The sequence below is a fragment of the Miscanthus floridulus genome, chromosome 16 (assembly GCF_019320115.1).
Source record: "Miscanthus floridulus cultivar M001 chromosome 16, ASM1932011v1, whole genome shotgun sequence".
In the NCBI taxonomy this organism is placed as follows: domain Eukaryota; kingdom Viridiplantae; phylum Streptophyta; class Magnoliopsida; order Poales; family Poaceae; genus Miscanthus; species Miscanthus floridulus.
Window position 1 is genome coordinate 101,865,137 of NC_089595.1, and position 20,803 is coordinate 101,885,939.

At 45.5% G+C, this 20,803-nt stretch overlaps 1 protein-coding gene across 1 annotated transcript; it reads right to left on the reverse strand.

The window, feature by feature from the left end:
- Positions 1-1,902: 1,902 nt before the first annotated feature.
- LOC136512195 (endochitinase A1-like) lies at positions 1,903-2,567 on the reverse strand. Its single transcript, XM_066506175.1, has one exon. It carries the CDS (start codon positions 2,565-2,567, stop codon positions 1,932-1,934), a length of 636 nt encoding a protein of 211 aa, XP_066362272.1. The 3' UTR covers positions 1,903-1,931.
- Positions 2,568-20,803: the final 18,236 nt, after the last annotated feature.

Consider the following 20,803-nt stretch of genomic DNA (forward strand, 5'->3'; position numbering starts at 1 on the left):
GACTAAATTTAGCACCTACAATCAAACCGGCCTAATTTTTAAGTTTTTATTTCTTCCTGTGTGTTTTACCAGTCGACCTCCTTTCAAGTTCACCTGGTGTAAAACTAATTGTAATTGATAAATTTTAAATGTTTCTAAAGTCTACACTTTGCACTTTATCATTAGTCTAAGTTTCTCATGGCTACACTACTAACTTTGTATATAGAAATCGAAATGTAGTTTTGACCGTATCAAAATCAAAATGTAGTTTTGATATCAACGAAAGTCCCGCAGCAATACGCGGGGCATCCTTCTAGTTTTCAATATATATATAGATAGCCCCACATAATACTCATGCGTAACCTTAGAAATACGTGCAAAAGCTAGCTTTTCTCTCCTATTAAAATATGATAAAAATGTTTAGAACTAGCTTAAAAGTTGATTGTTGGAGCTGCCCTTAGTTGTTCTTTGGTCTGCTTGGAAACTAGAATGAAATATGCTTTCAGGGTATTGCATGGACCGGGATTGAGAAGCTGTTGCTGCAGATCATCATGATGTTATTAAGAAGGTGGATGTCCATGCTTCAGCAGGAGTTTGGGCGCCATGGCCACTTAGCTAGAAACCAGGGCAGTTTTGCCACCGCAGATAGTAATGTGTCTATTCCTGGTGTCACTGAGTTTCCAATAATTACAAGTGATGTCACTAATGAAGTTCCAATAGCGATAGCTGCTATTTCTAAAATTAAATCTATGATGATTGGTACTTATAGAAATTCTGACGAAAATCCCTCTAATGGTTCTACTTCCACTATTAAAGATGATTTTATTGTGACATCCGAGACTACAAGCAAGAGTGATGAGCACGGCGAGCAGCGCACACGATGAGAAACCGAAGGCAGCGAGAGAGAAAAGAAGAAGAAACCCAACCAGTATCTGTGTAACAAGTGGCAGTGGTGAGTAATTTTTATTGACTCCACGAAATTAGTGTTTTTAGAGCACCCCTTGATCGAGGGTGCTCTATGGATTTGATGGATCTCGGAGATCCAAGTTTTTTTACAGATATGGAGTCCGCAGAGCTGGAGCGTTCGGTTAAAAAATTGGGAGCAGATGTTTTTTTTAAAAAAATCTAAAGCTTTGTGAAGCTCTACCAAACACCCCCTTAGCTTCGTAGTTTGACACCGAAAGAGGAGCAGGCGTCCGTGTTAGATCACATCGAATCATGGATAGATTGAACCACCCTTTTGTGCGTGCGTGCATCTAGATCCAGGTCAAACAAAAGATATATGAAGAATGCTGCTCCCATGATACATTTAAAAAAAATCACGAAAGTTACTGTCGAGTTCCATCGAAAGAAAAATAGAAAACAGTATTACACCAACTATGGGCATGCTTATGGCTTCTTTGCAACGCGGGATATTTTCCCATTCCTATGTTTGAGTGAAAAATGAATTGAATCATGTGAAATTCCTATACAATTCCCGTGAATTTCGGCTTTAAATCAGCTATGATTTACTTAGTAGGGTTTTTTAGTAGAAGGATTTACTTAGTAGTTGAGATTAAAAAAATAGCAAAAACTAGCTAGCTAGAGTTAACTGAAAAATTAACTTATATATTAGCCTTATATTTGGATGGGCTAGAGCTAATGTAGACTAAAAATTAGCAGACTAACCGACTAACAATTAGTCCGCCTATGCATCCAAACATAATATGACCGGCCCGCTAGTTCATTTTCTTTTCACACAGAGGCAATGAGCAAGACGTACCTAGTCAACTTGAAGGATGATAGCCTGATGATAGGTTCATGAAAACGATACATATATTATCTATATGAAAGGAAAGCTCACTACGCACGACGCACGTCATCTCATTTTTGAAGACAGACTAACCAAAATAGAGCGTACACACAAAAACACACGGAGCTTGGTGCTGAGGCGCCGATCGAACGAACGCCAGCTACTTCTGCTGCCACCCTTGCGGTATGTTTGGCGTGCTCATGCAGCTGGACGACGCGGACGCCGGCGACACGGCGAAAGAGAAGGACGCGCGCTCGCCGTGCGGCATGACCCGGGACGACGACAGCGACCGGCAGCGCCAGTGCGAGAAGGACGAGGACGACGTGCTCACGGCGCCGGCTTTCATCGTCGTCGGTGCCACCGACGACGACGACGACGCCCTCCTCGGCGCGACGACGCTCCCGCCGCTGCCAGCAGGAGCTGGGGTGGCGGTGGCGCCGGCGGCACTGGCAGAGGTGGCTGACGGTGACGACGGCCACCTCGTGGAGAGGGGCGCCGACGCCCGGAAGGTGACCCGCTGGGACTGGGACGCCGTCGCCGCCGACACGTCCGGAGCCACTGCGCTCCTGCTGCTGGCGCTGCGTAGCTTCGGCGCCGGATGCGGCGGGTGAGGCTTCTTGGTGCGGCTGGGCAGGCGGAAACAGGTGCACTTGACGCCGCCGCTTACCGGCGGCTCGGTGGCGCCGTTGGCCATCTTGGGCCACAGCGGTGTCGGTGTCGGAGGACGCGGGCTGCTGGTTTGTCGTAGCAGCAGTTGGGGCGGCGCCAGAGGAACATTTTCTTTGGCAGAAGCCATGGGTGCTTCGCAAGGTGGTCTTAACCGATGAAGCACGATGTGTTGTTCTCACGAGCTTGGCTAGGATTTTATAGTAAACCAGTTAACCAGAGCTCTTCTTCGTTTTCCTTTTCCTTTCCAGAGCTCACCTTCGTGTGACCGTGTCTTTGCTTTTTTTTTTTGCAAAAAAATAAATAATATCCAGCATCTAAACGGTTTATTGTTTGCTTCCTTGTCGTCTAGCAAGCTAGCTAGGAAGTGGCCGGCATGTATAGGAATCCCCCATGAGCTGGAAACCATAGAAGAAGTGAGAGATTTCAAGGGAAGCGCTGTTGAAATATATTCCCTCAAATTCAAAGTATTCTAGGGATTCTAACATAGATTATGGGTAGAACAAACGACGTATGTAACTTGTGTTTGACTATGTAGAGAGATCTTGAGTTTACCGTATTTTGAACTTGATGGTAAACACTAATAGTTGTCCTGTTCGCTTCACTGATAAGCCATGACTGAAAGTACTGTTAACTGATTTGTTGTGAGAGAAAAATACTATTCGTTGGATGAAAAATACGGCTTATAAACCAAACGAACAGAGAAGTATGTATGTGATTGGTGCTTTAGAAGAGTTAATTCATATAGAAGTAAAATACCTTATAATATATATCTATATCTAATAATAAAAAGATAAAATTTCTGACATACAAAATCTTTAACTAAGAGATCGACTCAGTTACCGTTTACGTTTTTCCGTTTTTATGTCCGAGTTTCTTCCAATTGTTTTTAGAAAAAGCCGTGCTCGAGTGTTTCTGTGGCCTCCAACACTCGATTTTGACACCATCCGATCCACACGCTGGTGCTCTCTCTCCCGTCCGATGTACCGCTGCATGCATGTTATTTTCTTTTTTTTTAATTATTTTGCAATTTTGTGGGCCCTAGCTGTTAATCGGGCATGCTTCGACTGATGCCTGCGCCTGCGAGAGTCCAGCAGCCCCACGCGAACCGAATTTTTTACTTTTAGCTCTCTTTTTTAAGTTTTTCATAAATACGTCCATGACGGAAAGGTTTTAGAATCTAGATCCTTAGCTCGGCGCCATTGATGCTGGCGCCGAGCTAACACGTCTCGGCGCCAGCGTCTCTGATGTCGAGCTCCTGGGCTCGACGTTGACGTGGCGCTGATTTGGCAGGTATTTCGACGCCGTCTACTCTAGCGTCGAGCTTGACGCCAGGACGTATGGCGCCGAGCATGGAGTGAGCGCTGGCAGTGACAGGACGCTGGGGAGCGCTCGTCGTGACCCAACGATGGAAAGGCAAAATGCCGATTGTAGCTGCACGCATGGTCACGGGGCATGCTGAGTAGACAGCGTGACACACGGCCTTGGTTGGTCCAGCCTCGAGCGCGCATTCAGATTGGACATCCGGCTCCCGTCCAAGCGCCGCGAGACAAACCACCCCGCTACGCATGCCGGTGCCGGGGCCCCCACTCGCTGCCCGGGGCGCCGAGGAGGGCTGCATATGCCTGCATCGCGGGCCTTTGGCCTTGCAGGCTTCCACAGCAGGACTAGACGGGTGAGTACTGACGGACAGCGACGTTACCCGTCCGTCCGTCGTCCCTCGAAGCTGCTCATCCACCCCGGCCTAGTATGCTCTCTCTCTCTCTCTGACAGAGTAAAAGTACAATGACGCGTGAAAGCTTTGAGAGGGAGAGAGCCATGAGCCTATAGATGATAGGATGAGTACTTCTACTAGTACTAGACTAGAGAAAGATGATGGAGGCGGAGTAGAGAGGAAGAGGTACTCTCTCCGTTGTAAGATATCTCGTCGTTTTCACTTTTTCGAGAAACAACTTTGACAAAAATATATATTTAAAATATTAATATTTATGGTACATAATTAGTATCATTTGAAAAGATCATTGAATCTAGTTTTTTTAATAAATATATTTGAAGATACAAATATTGTACGAAAACAAAAAACGACAAATAATTTGAAACAGGGGAGCATAGTACAGTTTTCATTTGTATTCTTGCATGCAGCCTTATAATTTGTAGGCATGCGCGGGAAAACTAAGGTTCTCTCTTCATCTCTTCTGCTGCATGCGGCCGTGATGAGCTAGGCTGCTGCTGCTTGGAGGAGCGTGCAACGTGCGGCCTTGTGTGTGTGCCTATGTGCTGTGTGGGACTAGGACGAGTGGACGACGACTGGAGGATGGATAGATGATGGGACGGGACGGCGGCAGAGCGAGAAGCTAGCGCTATCAGACTGAGAGGCGCAGCAGACTGAGAGACTGTCCGGGGCTCGCTGCCATGTCTCTGTCACTGCTACTGTTAGCTCCTGAGCGGTCGCCGCCGTGCCTGCCCCGAGCGCTCCTAGCGTCCTGCCACTGCCAGCGCTTACCCTACGCTCGGCGCCATACGCCCAGATGCCAAGCTCGGCGCCAGAGTCGACGGCGCCGAGATGTCTGCCAAATCAGCGTCACGTCAGCGTCGAGCCCAGGAGCTCGGCGCCAGGGACGCTGGCGCCGAGAAGTGTTAGCTCGGCGCCAACATCGATGGTGCCGAGCTAAGGGTCCAGATTCTGAAATCTTTCCTTCAATAGTCTATTTGTGAAAAACTTTAAAAAAAACTAAAAAGTAAAAAATTCAGGGACCCTGAGTCCCATGTCTCTGGTCATCCGAGCCCACACGCCACTTACCTTGCCCCTTGCCTTGGCTTCCGTGGGCCTCATGTTGTTGGGTAATAGTTACATATTACATCTTGTTATACTTGTGTTCAATTAATATAAATTAATTATTTGTAAATGAAAATAGTCAGAATTACTCAATATTTATATGATCATTTATTTGATTTTTTTAATTTTTTTATGTTTTATTTGGTTCATCTTTGAAAATCTTTCAATTTAGCTTACATAGAAATAATCTAGCTATTTTTTTGTTTTATTTATTTAATATTTTTGTATTATTTTTATAAGTTTTATTTGCATTGTTAGAGCTGGATCGAGTAGTTATAGGAATCGAGTGTTTGGCTGAGATTTGGCATTTTATTATTGCCCCGTTCGACTTACCCCGTATTCAATTTATTCGACTTGTTTTTTTTAGCCAGAACAGTATTTTTCTCCCACCACAATTCAGTCGTAACAGTGTTTTTCAGTTAATTTTAGTCAAAATTCAGCGAGCCGATCGAGAGTACGTGTGTTCGTTGCAATCGAGTATTTTTTAGGGAATCTGGCACTCGGGTGTCAGATGTGCCAGAAATACCCGAGCATTCACAAGATACGTCTTTTTTATTGCCAAAATACCTCCGCTTTTATCCGTCTCTATCGTGTGCAGCGTTTGTCGGTGACTTCTATCCGGACACAAAGTTCTATCCTTGAGTCGGGTGCCAGTTTATAAATAAACATAAAAAATCCTGTGTGCTTCAATCTAAGGCTTCATAGGCGTGCCTGCCTCTGTGGATTCGACGAAGCCTGAAGAGAGGCTGGATGTTGGAGCCTGAATTGAAGAAGCGCCGCATCCCCTCGGGTCAAGAGAAAACTTGTGCCTAGATCTTGCATGGACTTGACCGAGTCTAAATTCGTGCGCACAACTGAGAACGTACCTATCCTCCACCATGTTTCTCACCGGATCCGCCTTGCCCGCCGCTGTCACATCGCGTGCTTCGGTGGGGATAAGACTCTCCAACGACACAACCCAAACGCAAAATAGATCGTTTACAGTGTTTTAGGTAAAAAAAAAACACGCTTCAACAAATGATCCAAACAGAGAACACATTTTGCATTCAAGCCGAACCGAAACGCAAATAAGCGTCTCGAGAGAGACGACGCAAATCTCTGGAGCCGGATCTCGAAGGTGCCGCTCGCGGTGGGGATGGAGGCAGCTCGCGCGAATCCAAATTCACCAGCCGCCGCAGCAGGACGGGGGCGGCGGAGGGAAGGAGCAACAGCAGCAGCTGCAGGTGGTGGCGCAGACCGGGGAGCGGAGGCAGCAGGCGGAGCTCCAACAAGTCCGATGGCGAGACCGTGCAGTGGCTGCAGCGGCAGGCCGAGCCGGCCATCGTCGCCGCCACCGGCACGGGCACCATACCGGTGTCCGCGCTCGCATCCGTCGCGCCCTCGCTCTCGTCGCCCACCTCCGGGCTCGCCAGGCCGCACCACCACCCGGCAGCTCCTTTAAACTGACAACATATCCAAGCAACAACATAAGAACAAAATCAAAATAAGCTAGAAGATTCCTCCCTTTGCGCCGAATGAATCAATCAGGAATCAGGAGCGAGATTCCGCCACCCCGGCAGCTAGCTGCAGCGAGCAGCGAGCACCGGTACCAACAAATTCGCACGAACGAGAACTGGCAACAGACAAAACTCAAGGGGGCCCGCGAGGCCTCAAATCTCGGAAACCAGTACCAGCAAGCAGGGAGAGAGGGGGCAAGGCAATGAGGCGGTCGGTCACCTGGTGCTGGCGGACGGGGTCAGCGAGGAGGTGGGAGAGGACCACTCCCTGTGCCTCATGGCCATCGGTAAGTCTGGCGACGGGATGAGCTCGAGCGGCGGCGGCGGCGGCGGCGGCAGGGCGCTTCTCTTCTCGGTCGCTGCTCTTTTCTTCCTTCTGCTTGGGCTGCTGCTTTGAGTCGCGAGCTGAATCGAGCTAGGGGACGGGGAAGGGTGGACTGGTGGGGAAGACGAGACGACGCGGCAGGGGACAGCGTTGCCACGGTGGTGTTTGCCCGTGGTGGCCCTCGCGAGGCGGCGGACGAAGGGGTCCGTGCCGGGGACGCTTCCGGAGCTCGTCCGCGCGAAGGGGCCACGCGCCTCGCCGGAGCTCGCAGCTCAGTGGCCGGCCGCGGGGAAGACGAAGACGGAGGAGCAAGCGGCACCGGATGGAGGAAACTAGGAGTCTTCTTTTGGGTTCGCTGTTGGAGAAGGAAGGTTTTGGGTGCGTGACTCTTTTCCTGTACGTGACTCAAATCCTGGAATAAGTCTCGTGTTTACGTTCTTACCGTTGGAGACAGTCTAAAAGCTCCACCGTGATGCCGGATGAAGGAGAGAAGAGAGAGAATGTTCCACTGGAGTGGATGATCGAGTTGAAAAAGGAGGAGTACAATGTACAAGATCTTCAAGGAACCGAAAAAGAAAAAAAAAGGAAAAACATCCCTTGTGTTGCAGGAACCTGAGCTGCACGCGTCACTAGCTGACAGAGACTTATCAGTGAGACAGGAAAAAAGAGAGGGAATTTTAATCCCCGGCCACGGCTGCGCTCAAGCTTCACTAGCGATAGGATCTAGAACAGCGGTGGAAGGAGAGAGGAACTAAGACGGGAAGGTCACTGCAGTTATGTGATTGGTGCCTTGGTCGTGTGGTGCCGAAAGATATGAAAGACCACGCGAGTCTCACCTGGATTCAGAAGAAAATAATACCGAAATAAGAGTTGAGCCCGCACGAACGCCTCGGCGGTCTAGGTTTGCACGGTGGAGCCACCGTGTGCCGTCAGTCCAGGCTGTCTAGCGTGGCCGGTGACACTGCACGAGTGTGCTATATATTATGGCCGCTGCGTTGCCATTTCAAGCTGTCTTACCATGACTGTTTTTGTCTATACGTGGTTTGGTTATGCAGCCATGTTTGTCCCTACAGATAGCATAATAAATTGTAGTCCCGTTGCAACGTACCTGCATATTTGCTAGTTTGATATAAATTTTGAATACTTTAATACCTTATATATGATGGAGAGAGCAAATTAAATCTAACTGATCCAAACTGGTATTTGGAAAAAAAAAACTAAAGGTCAATTCTTAAGGTTTAGAAATTACAGAGTACTATATTAATATGAATTATCACCAACCACTACCATTATGAAAAAAGTAGCTTGGAACTTATAAGCTTATTGTTGTTTCTCTATTATCCACCTCTACCCTGATTAGTAAAGGATAAAGGAAGAGAAACATAGAATGCACGCACTGGTCGATGGTTCGGACATAAAACAATAGCCCATGGATCTTGAGTCCTATGCAGAGTTGCAACTAAATCCAATCGTTGTGCCAACATCGGGTCAATTCCATTCAAGTATATTGATCTAGGCAGCATAGGGATGAGGGCAAATTATATCATGCAGTACATCATATATGATTGGATGCCAGCAAGGGAGTGCTCTTTCTCTACCATTGGGCCATGGACAAACAAGGAGGGAAGACGAGCATGATCGACAAAGAAGTCTACAACCTTGATAATGACACTATGCCAATTGTGTACAAAGGAGACACCATATTCAATAACATAGAATTGATACGTCCATGTAATGTATGATTAGAGATACGTCTTTGAGGTGGTGTCGGTGCGAAAAATGACCAACACGTAAATATTTATAGTTTTGCCGTACGTTGTGATCGGATGTGGCCTAGCACTCAATGACGTGGGTTTGTATTGGTTCAGGCAACGTGCCCTACGTCCAGTTTGAGTCGGTCGATGACTTTATTCCCGAGCCCAGGTGCTCGAAGTTTGTTGTGCGGTTACAAACGAGAGGGAGTAAGATGGAGGGTGCAAGAGGTTCGATCGGACTCTAGACCGAAGGGCCGAGAGAGACGGGAGCTCCTACGTGCGCTAAGTATTTGAGCGTGTGCTCTGTTGGAATCGTTCGTGAATCGATCTCGGTGGTTGAATCGTTCGTTAATCGATCGATCGCTTTTAGAGAGAGCGCATCCCCTTTTATAGATGAAGGGGATGGCTTTACAAGAGAGGGTGTGAGAGAAAGAATGTGTGTGTGCCGCCTAGTCTTGTTGCCCACGTCATCGGGTACAAGACGGTTTGTCGGCGCCCATGACACTGTTGATGTTCAGATGCATGTGGTAGGTTCCATTGTCTTCTTCTGGTATGGCAGATATCGGCGGCTACCATACTGTAGGATAAATATCGGTGCCCACAACATTGTTCATGTTCTAACACGTCTGGAAGGTTGCGGTGCATCCTCTTGACACGACCTGATAGTATTGTCCCGTAGGTGTGCAGGGTACGACCCTTGATATTGCGGTTGACTGTAGCGCCCTGTCTTACTTGCTCTGTCCTTTTCCTGGGTCTTCACCGAGCGGGCGTCCCCGGTCAGTCGTTTCCCAGTCAGCTCCGTCCTCCCGGTCGGAGAAGAGCTATAAGCAGAGGTTCGATGTACTACTGGTTAGAGAAGCGAGTCAGAGTCAGAGGCGAGCGTCGTCCCTTCTCGGCCAGGCCTATCGGACGGAGAGGCGGGCCAGAGTCGGAGGCGAGCGCCGGTCCTCTTTTGGCCAGGCCTTCCGGTCGGAGAGGCGGGCCGAAGTCAGAAGCGAGCGTGGTTCCTCGTTGGCCGGATCTTCCGGTCGGAGAGGCAGGCTGGAGTCGGAAGCGAGCGTGGTTCCTCCTTGGTCGGAGCTTCCGGTCGAAGAGGTAGGACGGAGTCAGAAGCGAGCGTCGTCCTTTCTTGGCCGGGCCTTCCGATCTTAGAGGCGAGCCGGAGTCGGAGGTGAGCATCGGTCCTTTTTTGGCTAGGCCTTTCGGTCGGAGACTGAATCACCCTTCTGGCATGTCGTTAGGTTTTTGGGACGGCCTAGGAGTTGCACGTCGTTCGCAACATCGTCTGCTGTACCGAGCTTTTGCTAGGAAGCCGGTCCATGAGGGACCCCGAGTTTATGAACCCGACATGAGCCCCCGAGCCTGTGGGCGATTTGGGTAGAATCGTCTGGGGATTTTTGTCTTGACGGCGGGTGCACGCGAGCGCACTCGCGGGTGTAGCCCCTGAGCCCCTAGGTGATTCGGGTAGAATTGTCTGGGTTTTTTTTGTCTTGGCAGCAGGGGAATTCTTCGTTTTGACAGTGAGCGCGCACGAGCGCACTCACGGGTGTAGCCCTCGAGCCTGCGTCCGACTGGTGAGTCGGTTGGAGGCTGAGCAACTTGGTACTCTTTTTCCTAGGGCCGCAGACTGTGGTTCAGGGTATTCGCACGTGTTTGTCCCGCTCGTGACCTGCGCGGTCAGTTGATTTCCCGAGTCGATGTCGGGCGACCTGATCCCCCGAGCCCCGTTGGGTTTTGGCAGGGGTTGGTCTAGTTCCGTTCATTACCCTGTCCGCGGTCTTCGCAACCGGAGGGGCTGAGCTAACGTTGCTTGCCTCGATGGCTCGAGCGACGTGCTTGGTGAGCTCGCTAACCGGCATGTTCGAGTGGAATCCGGGTCTGTCGTTCATGATGGGGTCGGCATAGCCCTCATGTGGCATTCCACTACTCCTTAACCCACGTCCCGACAGATGCCCGGGTCGTTCTAGAGACTGGCCCAGGTGGCCCACTGGCCTCCCCTCGATGGAGATTCTGTGGGCATGGTTTGAGGTTAGGATAGAACGAGAAGGTTGACATGACCTTGTCTTCTATTGCACCCGGTTTTAAGGACAAAACTAGATACACACTATATGTGAGCCTAGAAAGTCAAATCTCACATATAGCTACAAATAAAGGTAATATCAAAAGACAATACTTATTACATAATGTATTAGTATAAGGAATATAACCTCAGAGTATAGACAGTAGAAAGACAACTCCGACCTTCAGGCGAAGACTCCAAATCCACAGGGACGACTGACTGGTTGACCACAAGCCTAACTCCTCTAGACTAGCAATCTGGTATCCATCCAGGATTTTTATCCAAAGTAGAGAAAAGTAAAGCAAGCGTAAGTATATCTCGTACTCAGCAAAATAATATGGGGATCATGAGGCTCAAAAAGGTTGACACTGGTTTACTATGATTAGCTTTTATTAGGTCATCTTTTTAAACAATTGAGTAGCAACAAATTTATCATAAGCCCATAAACACATGATCAGGTAAACATGATTAATGAATAGTATAAACAATTTAATCATTAGTGATCATCTCTATTCCATAAGGGTTCCAAGGCTGCTCGTGTCCATGAGCACTACTGTTATAACAGTTTTACACTCTGCAGAGGTTGTACACTTTCACTGTGAATCATGATTTACCCCTCCGCCGAGGGTGATCAGCCCCTTGAACCACTACCAAGGAAGATCGGCAGGGTTCACTATGAAGCCTTTCAAAGGTTCATCTAACAAGTTAGGGTCGCTAAGGTTTTAGCTGTCTAGCCGTATGTGGCCCCCTTCTAGGAGTGGCACGCGTGGGCACGTGACACGGTACACACACCTAGTAGGTAAGGAAACATACCAACTAGTGCCCCCTCTTGCGCCATAAAGGTAACAACTAATAAGCTAAAAAAGGTCTCCGTACTAAGCTAAAGCCAGAGCCATATAGCCCTCACAACTGTACTGTAAGTCCTGGATGATCACTTACAGATAAGTTCTTAGGGAGAGGAATCTAAAGCATTTAGAAAATAGCTAAACACTCCAGCCCCCTATTTTCATGTTGCTAAAAAGTCATGTTTTAATGTTTATTGCATACACCATTAATCAAGTTACAAGATCATGGGTTTGGTTAAGCACTAGCAAAAACTACCTAATGCAATAACCCAAAGGTATCAAGGAATCTAGGATATCAAATAGCTAAGGAAATTACTACAGTTGCCAAGGTAGATACATGCAATGTGAATTAATTGAGTAAAGGTGAATAGGTAACAAGGATGGTCCCATGCTATACTTGCCTTAAACACTGATCCTTCGGTAAGCTTTAATCTTCAACGTTCTTCTTCTTCTTCTTGACCACCACAGATATCTCACCGACTGGACGTAATCGTAGAACACCACACAAACATCCATACACATACATGCATAGCATACAATTGCATCTATATCAGAATAGTACACCGATCATAGAAAAATAAGTAAAAGAGTTTGAAATATGATTCTACGCATCGCTACGAACACATAGTCATGAGAGGCACACTAATCGGAGCTACGGTTGAAAAGATACAACTACCGAAAGATTTACTTTAAAAACAAAACCATAGACATCATTTATTTTAATAATTATATAAAACATGTATAAGATATTTTAGAGAAAATACTTAAGTTGAATTAAGTCAAACTTATATTTGGTTTAAAAATCAAAGTGGAATTTATTACATTTTATTTATAAATCTAGTGACATAATTATTATTCAAGTTGGGATTTAAACCCATGAAATTCTAGAGATTTTGACATAGAAAACATCAATACTAATGCGTAGGTCATGTTGTTATGAAACCAACGCAACTGGAACGGACTATTTTGGAGTTAAAATTAATAAGTTATGATTTAAACAAGTTTTACTTTAGTTAAATAATAGATTAAATCTACCCATGAATTTTAGATATTAAAAACATGCCTAATAGTAGTATAAACACGTATAAAACGTAAATATGGTCCTAACGCAATTTGAATGGGTCAAATCAGACTTAAAACGTAAAAGTTACGCATAAAATAAGGTGCAATGGCATTTCTATAAATAAAATGAACTTATTTTTGAATTAAAACAATAAAAATATGAATTTACATGTTTATTGGACTGCGTGTACTATTTTTGGAAACTACAGGGACCTAAACGAATAAAAATAGGACTAAATTGTATTTCTTTTGAATTGATCTGGACTGTGGGTTAATTACTGAAAACTACAGGGACTAATATGCAAAACATGCATGGCTTGACCAAGGGCTAACTGCGGCTGCTGACCAGGCCAACACGTGGCGGCCGCTGGTTGGCGCGGTGCGCCACGCGTGAGCGGTGGACACGCTGACGCGGCACCGTGGGCCGGGTCCATGGGTCCACGGTGGACCGGTTATGATCCGAACCGGTACATCTAATCGCAGTCGTCCATGCAAGATCTGGTGGTGAGGGACTCGAGAGAGATCCTCCGTCGGCTGCACAGTCCCACCGGTGAGCCCGCCATGGCTGGTGGCGAGGCAACCACGGCGACGAACGCTGGTACGACGCTCTGGACCTCCCCGATCAAAGCCGAACATACCTAATCAGTCTACAGTCGCTGGCAAACACGATGGAATGCAAAACATGGGCGGGGAACGCGCCGGAGTGTGGATCCCATGGCGGCGCCATTGCTGGCGGCATCGAGAGCTTGCAGATACAGTGTTCTAGAGCGCTAACCGAGACAAGAAGGGGATGAGGAGGTTCGGGAGCTCACCGTGAGTCGGATTGAGGTGGTTGCGGCGTCCGGGGAGGCTCCGACGACTTCGGTCGATGACGGCGACGGTTGGAGAGAGAAACACGGCGCAGGTGAGGATGAATCCGAGCGTTGGGTCATGACGAAGCTCCGTGTGGTGCCGGCGTCGAGGCTTAGGGCGCTGGTACAATGAATTGCGCCGGCGGTGGCGACTAGAGCAGCGAACGGAGAAAAGGAGAGAAGGGAGGCGCTCGGTTCAGGTTTTGTAGGTGGTGGGCACTACGTAGATGAAAGGGAAGCAGGGCGCGATGATTTGGTCGCCTGCCATATGGGCGTGGAGGACCGGCGGCTTGCCATAGGTGGTGTGCCATCGCTGGGAGCGAGAAAGGAAAGGTGAGCGCGCGGGGAAGGAAAGGAAGGAAGGGGACATGCCGACTGACGGATGGGACTCGGTCGCAGTGAGGGAGAAGGGGAGAGTGAGGCACATGCGGGCGCAGGCATTGTGGTGAAGGGCCGAAGCGGCCGTGGTAGTGGGCTTGCCGAGCGGGCCGGGGCGCTGAGCTAGGCCACGTGGTGTGCTATCGTGCGAAGGAAGGCGTGAAGCAGGAAAAACCGAGCATGCCGATGCGGGCCGCGACCGGGAAGGAGGGAAGGAAAGGAGGAAGGGACTGGGCCGCCAGCAGCTAGGCCGAGAAGAAGAAAGGAGCGGGTCGGGGGATGAGGAAGAGTGGGGCTTCGGGCCAAAATGAGAGAGAGGAGTTTTTTCAGCTTTTTATTTTTTTCCAAATTCTTTTTCTTTTCATAATTCAAAACAAATTCAAATATGAACCGAATCAAGTATAAGTGTGATTTATAATACACTTCTTAATTCAAACATAAATGAACCAATTTTGGGTAAGTTTTTCGAGAATAATTTTTTAAATTCTTTCATTTTCTAATTTTCTTTTCTTTTATTTCAAAGCCATTTTCAAACCCTTTTAAAAAACATTCCAAATTACTTTGGAATTTTGGATCAACGCCACTCATCACATAAACTTTATGCACTAACATGTATGCACAACTAGTTGCTAAACCTTATGATGAATTTTAAATTAATGAAAATTTTTATTTTTCCTATATTTCATGTGCACAAAAATTCATAAATAAATCATTTTAGCTCTATTTCAAAAGAGGCAAATTTTAGGGTGTTACAATTCTACCCCCTTAAGATGAATCTTGTCCTCGAGATTTAGAAGACGTCGACTAAGAGATGGGAATACTTCGTCCTTGGATTCTTCTTTACTTCCTCGTGCACTTCCATCGTCTTGATAAAGATCTACTTTACTTTGCATACCTGTTGCCCTTACTCCAAGTAATTTGCCTAACTAATTCCAAAATCTTGACAGGTACCTTGAACAACTCTCAGGTAACGCTAATCACTAGGCCATAATTCTCTTTCCTCATATGTTCACCTTCCAACAGAGCTTCCTTATCTTCTTGGTTCGAAAGAGAATCTACCACCAATCTTCAAAACATTAATGATTTCAGTTAAGTTGCTTGAACTAGGAATACAACTCTTAATCCTTGGTGTCATCCGAACCTTCTTAGCACAATTCTCCATTTCTAAGGGCATCGGCCATGACTTCGCTTTTCAAAGTGATAGCACTTTTCCAAGTCATAATCATCTCATTCCAACGAGGTTATCACAAGCTCAAGACCAACTTGGTGAAGATGTCCTATATATTCTTATGATCCTCCTAGATGTCACTTTTACTTTGAAGAAGATAGTACTTCCATGCTTCGTAATGGATAACTCCAGATAACATGTTAGGTAGTTCAACTCAAGCTTTCTTAGTTGACTTAATGAACAAGCCACTACTTTTCTTCTCATATAAGGACACATCCCACACCTTGAGAAGGTGCATCATGGTGGATATAAAGCTCTTGTCCTGATCTGACAAAGCTAATACCTAGGTTTTACTTCAACCTCTTCTTGGATTCCTTCAAGCACGTACCTAAGGTTTGTTGATCCAAACTAATTTAAAAGCTTCTCCAGTAGCTCTACCAAAATCTTTATAATCTTGGATAAACCTTTCTTGAACTTCGAACCAAACCTCATTAAAACTCTGAGTTTCTCTTGCATCTTTAGGTACCACCATGCTTTCGCTGCGCAAACTAGAACGTAGGACACTTCATCTTGCAAATTCTTCAACTTGGCTACCCCCTTAAGAAAAGTTAAACTAGGGGACACCAAGGTATAGCTTGCATCTCCTTCTAGATGAGCTAACTAATATCAAGACATTCTATCATCCCAATGACACTTTTGTGTAGGGGCAAGAATAAAAGATCTGAAATTCCTCACGAGCAGAAAAACAACAGCGCAGTAAAGCAGCTGTAACTCTCATTCTGTTAATACAATGAAGTTGTAGATTATACCATTGGAAAGCTTATCAAATTCTCCACAACTTCCTTATAGAACAAATGTCCGAATTTTGCAGTTCACTTGGTCGAAAATAGTGCACAATAGAAATTGTTCCCGGTTCCAAACAGCACAGATGCATCACCTTGTGATTTTCGTATCTCCATAACCAAAATAGCTATCAGGCCGATTCTTGCGCTCAGAGAAAGATATGGAAGTGTACTATTGTCCATAAAATTTTTTCCACAATTTTAGGTCATCCCAGAACATAGATATAAACTGATAAAGACAGGTTACTCCTAAAGGTCAGAATAGAGAAAACAGGAGATAAGCGAAACACATCTATTTATTGCATTAATCCTTATGCCTTAGGCCTATAAACTAAATGAAATTGTGGAAACACCCAACAAGATCATTGCAGTCATTACAAAGATGCAAAACAATCATAAGCATGATGACAATTCAACAAGACAGTAAAGATGCACAACTCAATCATCGACTCAACTTGCGATACTATCATTTTTATTACATAAGGGGCACAACTCCTATCCTTAACTAAGGATCTTGGATAGTCTAAGCATAACTTCTTCATTCACCACTCTCACCAAATGCTTCTTTCAGGTTGGGTATTACTGATACTTTCTATAACAGTCCAGTAGTGATCTGACTCTAGCTACCTCCTTGGTGTAATTGTTGACTCTTCTATGGGCAAGATTTAACATAATGTCCTTTCTGATGACAATGATAACACTTTCTCTTAGTTGGATCTTTAGTGATGTCATACTCCATAGAATTATTGCTTAGAGTATTGTCAGCTTGCTGACTCTGTAGGTTCATCTTTGTTTGACTGGACCACTTTTTAGATCGCTTGATCTTTTGGGGTTGAAACTCCTTGTAGGTGATTGTCCACCCATCTATACATACCTCATGTGGAAAGAGTGGAATAATCTTAGCTTGAGAAACTTCTAACTCTTTAGAGTATGAGTTTATCTGGCTAGGGATTAGAGCTAGATGTGGCAACATAGTAGAACTCGAATGTTGATTACTTCTCATTGGTGTCTTTGATGATTTGCATTCCCCTCATTGTCCACATTGTCCTCAGGTACAAGCTGAATACCTTTATACTCAATTCTTTCTCCTGACGGTGTTGTTAGAAGAACCAAACATTGGACATACTTAATCACTCCTTTTCAAGCAGATAGCCATCTTTGTCCTAGGATAACATCAATTTCCATTGACTCCAAAATGATAAGGTTTGCCATGAAGTTCACCCCCTTTATGTCAAGACTAACTTTTGGGCATATGTGGTCTGCCTTCACTTCACCTCCTAGAGAGTTAATTATCACCGGTTTCCTTATTGGAAGCATAGTTATCTTATGATCTTCTACATATTGGCTAGAGATGAATGAATGTGAAGCTCTAGGGTCAAACAACACTATAGCGGGAGTTGAGTTTACTAGAATGAAACCATACACAACCTCCTTAGCTCCATGAGTAGTAATCATATCCACATTATTCAATTTTCCTTGGATGTAGTTTCTCTTTACTTTACTTTCTTGCTCTTGTTTCTTCTGGACCATCTGTTCTTGCTTCTGTTGTGGTTGATCCTGGCATCCACGCGCCATCCTTCCAACATCTTCATTGGACTTCATATTCTTCCAACCTTCTGCTACTTGTCTCTTCACTGGTCCCTTTGGTATGTTGGTTTGACCTTATGGCAAGCACTGTTGAAAACTCCTAGGCTGAGTCATTCCTTCTGGTGCTTGTTGTTGCATAGCTACAAGCTTCTCCTTGTCGAATGCAGTTAAGGACAACGTAGCTTGGTCCTCCTGATCTCTGATGCTGGTGGTCTCCTCATTATGACCCATCTATATAAACGAAGAGAGAGGATTGAGAATAGAGACAAAGTTTTCATAACAGACAGAGGCCGAAGTAAGCATAACTTTTAGCAAACAACAAGGTTGGACAGAAAATAAGAACTAAGCAAAGATGAAAGAATGCTAAAATGTCCAGTTCTATCTAGGCTTGCATCCTACAGTCAGCATTGCTCTGACACCACTTTGTAGCACTCGATTTTAAGGACAAAACTAGATACACACTATATGTGAGCCCAGAAAGTTAAATCTCACATATAGCTACAAATAAAGGTAATATTAAAAGACAATACTTATTACATAACGTATTAGTATAAGGAATATAACCTCAGAGTATAGACAGCGGAAAGACAACTCTGACCTTTAGGTGAAGACTCCAAATCCACAGGGACGACTGACTAGTTGACCACAAGCCTAACTCCTCCAGACTAGCAATATGGTACCCATCCGAGATTTTTATCAAAAGTTTAGAAAAGTAAAGCAAGCATAAGTACATATCGTGCTCAGCAAAATAACATGGGGTTCATGAGGCTCAAAAAGATTGACACTGGTTTACTGCGATTAGCTTTTATTAGGTCATCTTTTTACTGTAATCAACACCACTCATCACGATAAACTTTATGCACCAACATGTATGCACAACCAGTTGCTAAACCTTATGATGAATTTTAAATTAATGAAATTTTTTATTTTCCTATATTTCATGTGCACAAAAATTCATAAATAAATCATTTTAGCTCTATTTCAAAAGAGACAAATTTTAGGGTGTTACATCTACTTCGGAGCAGACTGGGCGAGGGCCGTTGGGACTCATCTATGTTTTCTCCCCTAGCTCTATTTGATGCAAGGCGGCCTCGAGCCCTTCACGGGCCAGCCTTCGAACCCCGATCGGTCGTTGCTCATGTTGAATGAGGCAACTACCATTTTGTGATGCAACATGAAGCGTTGTGATGCATTAGCTGCATATGCGATGCTTTGGATGTATGGGATGAATGAATGCATGAATGCGTGTATGAGAATGGATGAATGAATGATGATGCATTAGAAAAAATAAAGTAAGAGGGATTCGTAGAGTTACCTTGACGACCCGAGTGACAGGCTTGAAGAGTTTTTATCGGATATGTCTGTAAATTCTTCTTATCCATCCCACGATATTTTATAATTTGGGGAAGCAATAAGTCTGAATCTATTATCTCTTCGTTATTTGTCCCCTAAATTTCTAGAGTGTCGATCTGTTTTCATATCTGATTTCAATTTCACACCCCCCACAAAATCTATCTTCTCGCCTTCCCGGGCTATATATACGGGCCACGACTGTGGATCAAAAAACAACCCGCTTCATCTCAAACCTTCTACATCTTTGGTATAGTTCCTATTTTTCCGTAGGTTTGAGATCATGGAGAACAGCAAGAGGTCTGCTAAGGAGGCCCTCAACGGATCTGCATCATCGTGCCAACGCCTTCATCGCCAAGAGGGTGCAACTTGGGGTGCTCCTATTGTTCTAGAGCAGAGGGCCGACTCTGCTCAGCCCTTAGGGTCATCTTTAGCACCAATTTGCCGCCAGCTCCCCCGCTATTTGAGGAGGTAGATCGACAATGACGATCTACTGGCCTCCATCGATCGAACTAACCAGAATCTAGCGAGCTGCTTCTCCCTTGCAGAATTGGCTTTGGCCATGATTCAAGGCCGATCACCCCCTAAGGCTAGCCCAGTGGAGGAAAGGTTGGCCAGGGCTGAAGCTAGAATCATAGGTGAGATGTCTACCACAATTTCTCTATATTCTTCTTAACTTTGCCTTCAAGATTTCTGATCACTCTTTCCTTAAATCTTTTTAGATCTAACTTCTCAGTTGGAAAGCCTTCGATCAGCTGCGGATCATGCGACGAGATTTGTCAATGCCAGGGGCACTGTTCTGGTGGTTCACTTGCATGACATCTCGAACCATGTTAGGGAGGTTGCTCTTCATGGCGTTCATCGTGGTGCTGCTGTGGTGCTGGCTGCCGCACAAGCCCGCTCTGGCCACAATCTTTGGCTTCTTCCCCACGGTTTTCTAGATGCGGCGCACCCTGGGGATCATGAGCGTTTGGTCGAGGACTTCTTTAGCGCCACCAACTCTGTAGCCTTCAACACCCTGGGCGGTGATATAGTAAGCAAGGTGTTTTCCGGCCTATAGCTTGTAATAGGTGATATTTAGCAAACAATTTCCTCGTCTTGAGTGATTTTCCTTTGTTTCGTACTTCGTATTATACGCATCACTTCATCCGTGTTTGCTTTGCTCCTATAGGTGATACATATTGTACATGCTTTTACTCCTTCGGGTTTATTTTTGCACTAGAGGCAATACCTTTCTGATATCGGCTATTAGAGCTGATGACCGAACAAACCGGATATTAAGTATTAATCCAAACGCTAGGGTAATATTTCTTTAGATATTTCCCATTGATTGCCCGGTCAAATTCTCCCTCTCCTCTTAGTGTTTCTAAAATATAAGCATTACCAGGCGCACAACATTTGATCCGATAAGGTCCTTCCCAATTAGGTGACCATTTGCCGAATTTACTATCTTTCGACCCGATCGGCAATTTCACTTTCTAGACCAAGTCTCCTTCAGAAAATTGCTTAATCTTGACCTTTTTATTGTAATATTTTGCAATCCTTAGTTTATTGGTCTCAATATTTTCAAGAGCATGCAGCCGAAGACAACTCAAGTCCTCTAAGTCATCTATCATAAGATTCTTATAGACTTCAGCTGACAAATCATTTTGCAATGTAATACGCCTTGATCCAATCTAAACTTTCCAAGGAAGAACTACATTATGGCCATACACAAGTTCATAAGGTGACGTTTTAATTGATCCATGACAGACCATCCTGTATGCCCATAGTGCCTCATTAAGCGTTGAATGTCATTTCCTGGGCTATTCTT

Coding starts and splice junctions, on each gene's coding strand:
- LOC136512195 (XM_066506175.1), bottom strand. CDS start 2,567: ATGGCTTCTGCCAAAGAAAATGTTCCTCTGGCGCCGCCCCAACTGCTG.